This window comes from Trichinella spiralis (assembly GCF_000181795.1).
Source record: "Trichinella spiralis strain ISS 195 chromosome Unknown Scfld5115, whole genome shotgun sequence".
Classification (NCBI taxonomy): domain Eukaryota; kingdom Metazoa; phylum Nematoda; class Enoplea; order Trichinellida; family Trichinellidae; genus Trichinella; species Trichinella spiralis.
The window spans coordinates 1-980 of record NW_003532054.1 but is presented as its reverse complement, the minus strand read 5'-3'; the positions used below and the strand labels follow the sequence as shown (position 1 = coordinate 980).

General features: G+C 30.6%; 1 protein-coding gene across 1 annotated transcript; it reads right to left on the bottom strand.

Moving 5' to 3' along the window:
• Positions 1 to 392: 392 nt before the first annotated feature.
• Tsp_15803 (hypothetical protein) lies at positions 393 to 899 on the bottom strand (the record flags this gene model as incomplete). The annotated part of the gene is made up of 4 exons (XM_003366960.1): positions 393 to 422; positions 468 to 509; positions 538 to 706; positions 738 to 899. Coding segments are annotated over 4 exons (403 nt in total), but the record flags the coding sequence as incomplete, so codon positions are not given.
• Positions 900 to 980: the final 81 nt, after the last annotated feature.

Below are 980 nucleotides of genomic sequence, written 5' to 3'. Positions count from 1 at the left end.
TACTTTTCTGACCTAGAAATGCATGTATGCTTTGAAAACGTTATAATAACAATGTAATGAGTCAACACCCAAAGATTATAGTAATAGCTGAACAACAACAAAATCCTCAATACGTTACAGATGAAAGTCTCTGTATATCACAAATAATATTATGGCGTAATTAAAGAAGTATAAAATAGTGTCAGACGTAAATGAGGCTGTACAAGCACGATGATAAAACTTTGCAGTGTTCAGCAAAATTCATTCATTAATTTAAAAGAACTGATTGTTTAATGAACATTTCAATCAAACTTTGATCAACCACTTTGAAAAGATAAGGAATGAATGCAAAAAAATAGAAGTTTGGTAAAACATAACATTTACTGAAAACGCAAAAATAATGAATTGATAATTTAATGTAATGCACATGCTGAGTTGAAGTACTAAAAATTGTGTATCACGGTTGTCATTTTAAAAGAGTGACAAACCGGCAACATTGTTATCTTATATGCAACGACAAAATAGAGAAGCTAATTATTAAAAATTTATACATTTTACCCCCTCAAACTTTACATCCTGCACTAATGCACATTCATTTACTGATTTTAATGAAACATATTCTGCAACCGTTTGAGAAAACATCATCAATTTTTCAAAAATAGCAAAAGTTATTGCAACTGAAAATTCAGATATCGAAGAAGGATCATTTTTACTTGACTTCACTTGACTGAATTTAAATTTAATAAACATGTTGAGACCTGACGGTACAATTTCCTCCTAGTGAATTCGTCATAAAAGTGATGTTGGTGAATTGGGTTGTAAGTGCTGATTTTCTACCTCCTAGCTTTATACTTAATTGCCAGTGTACATGAATCCCAACATCAACGTACGGTAAAATTATGAGCAGCCTGCCGTCTCTACTGACAATGTCATGAAAGTGCTATAATTCATATGATTTCCGCATAATTCGTTTAATAATAATATTTATTTTCCTTTTGAAA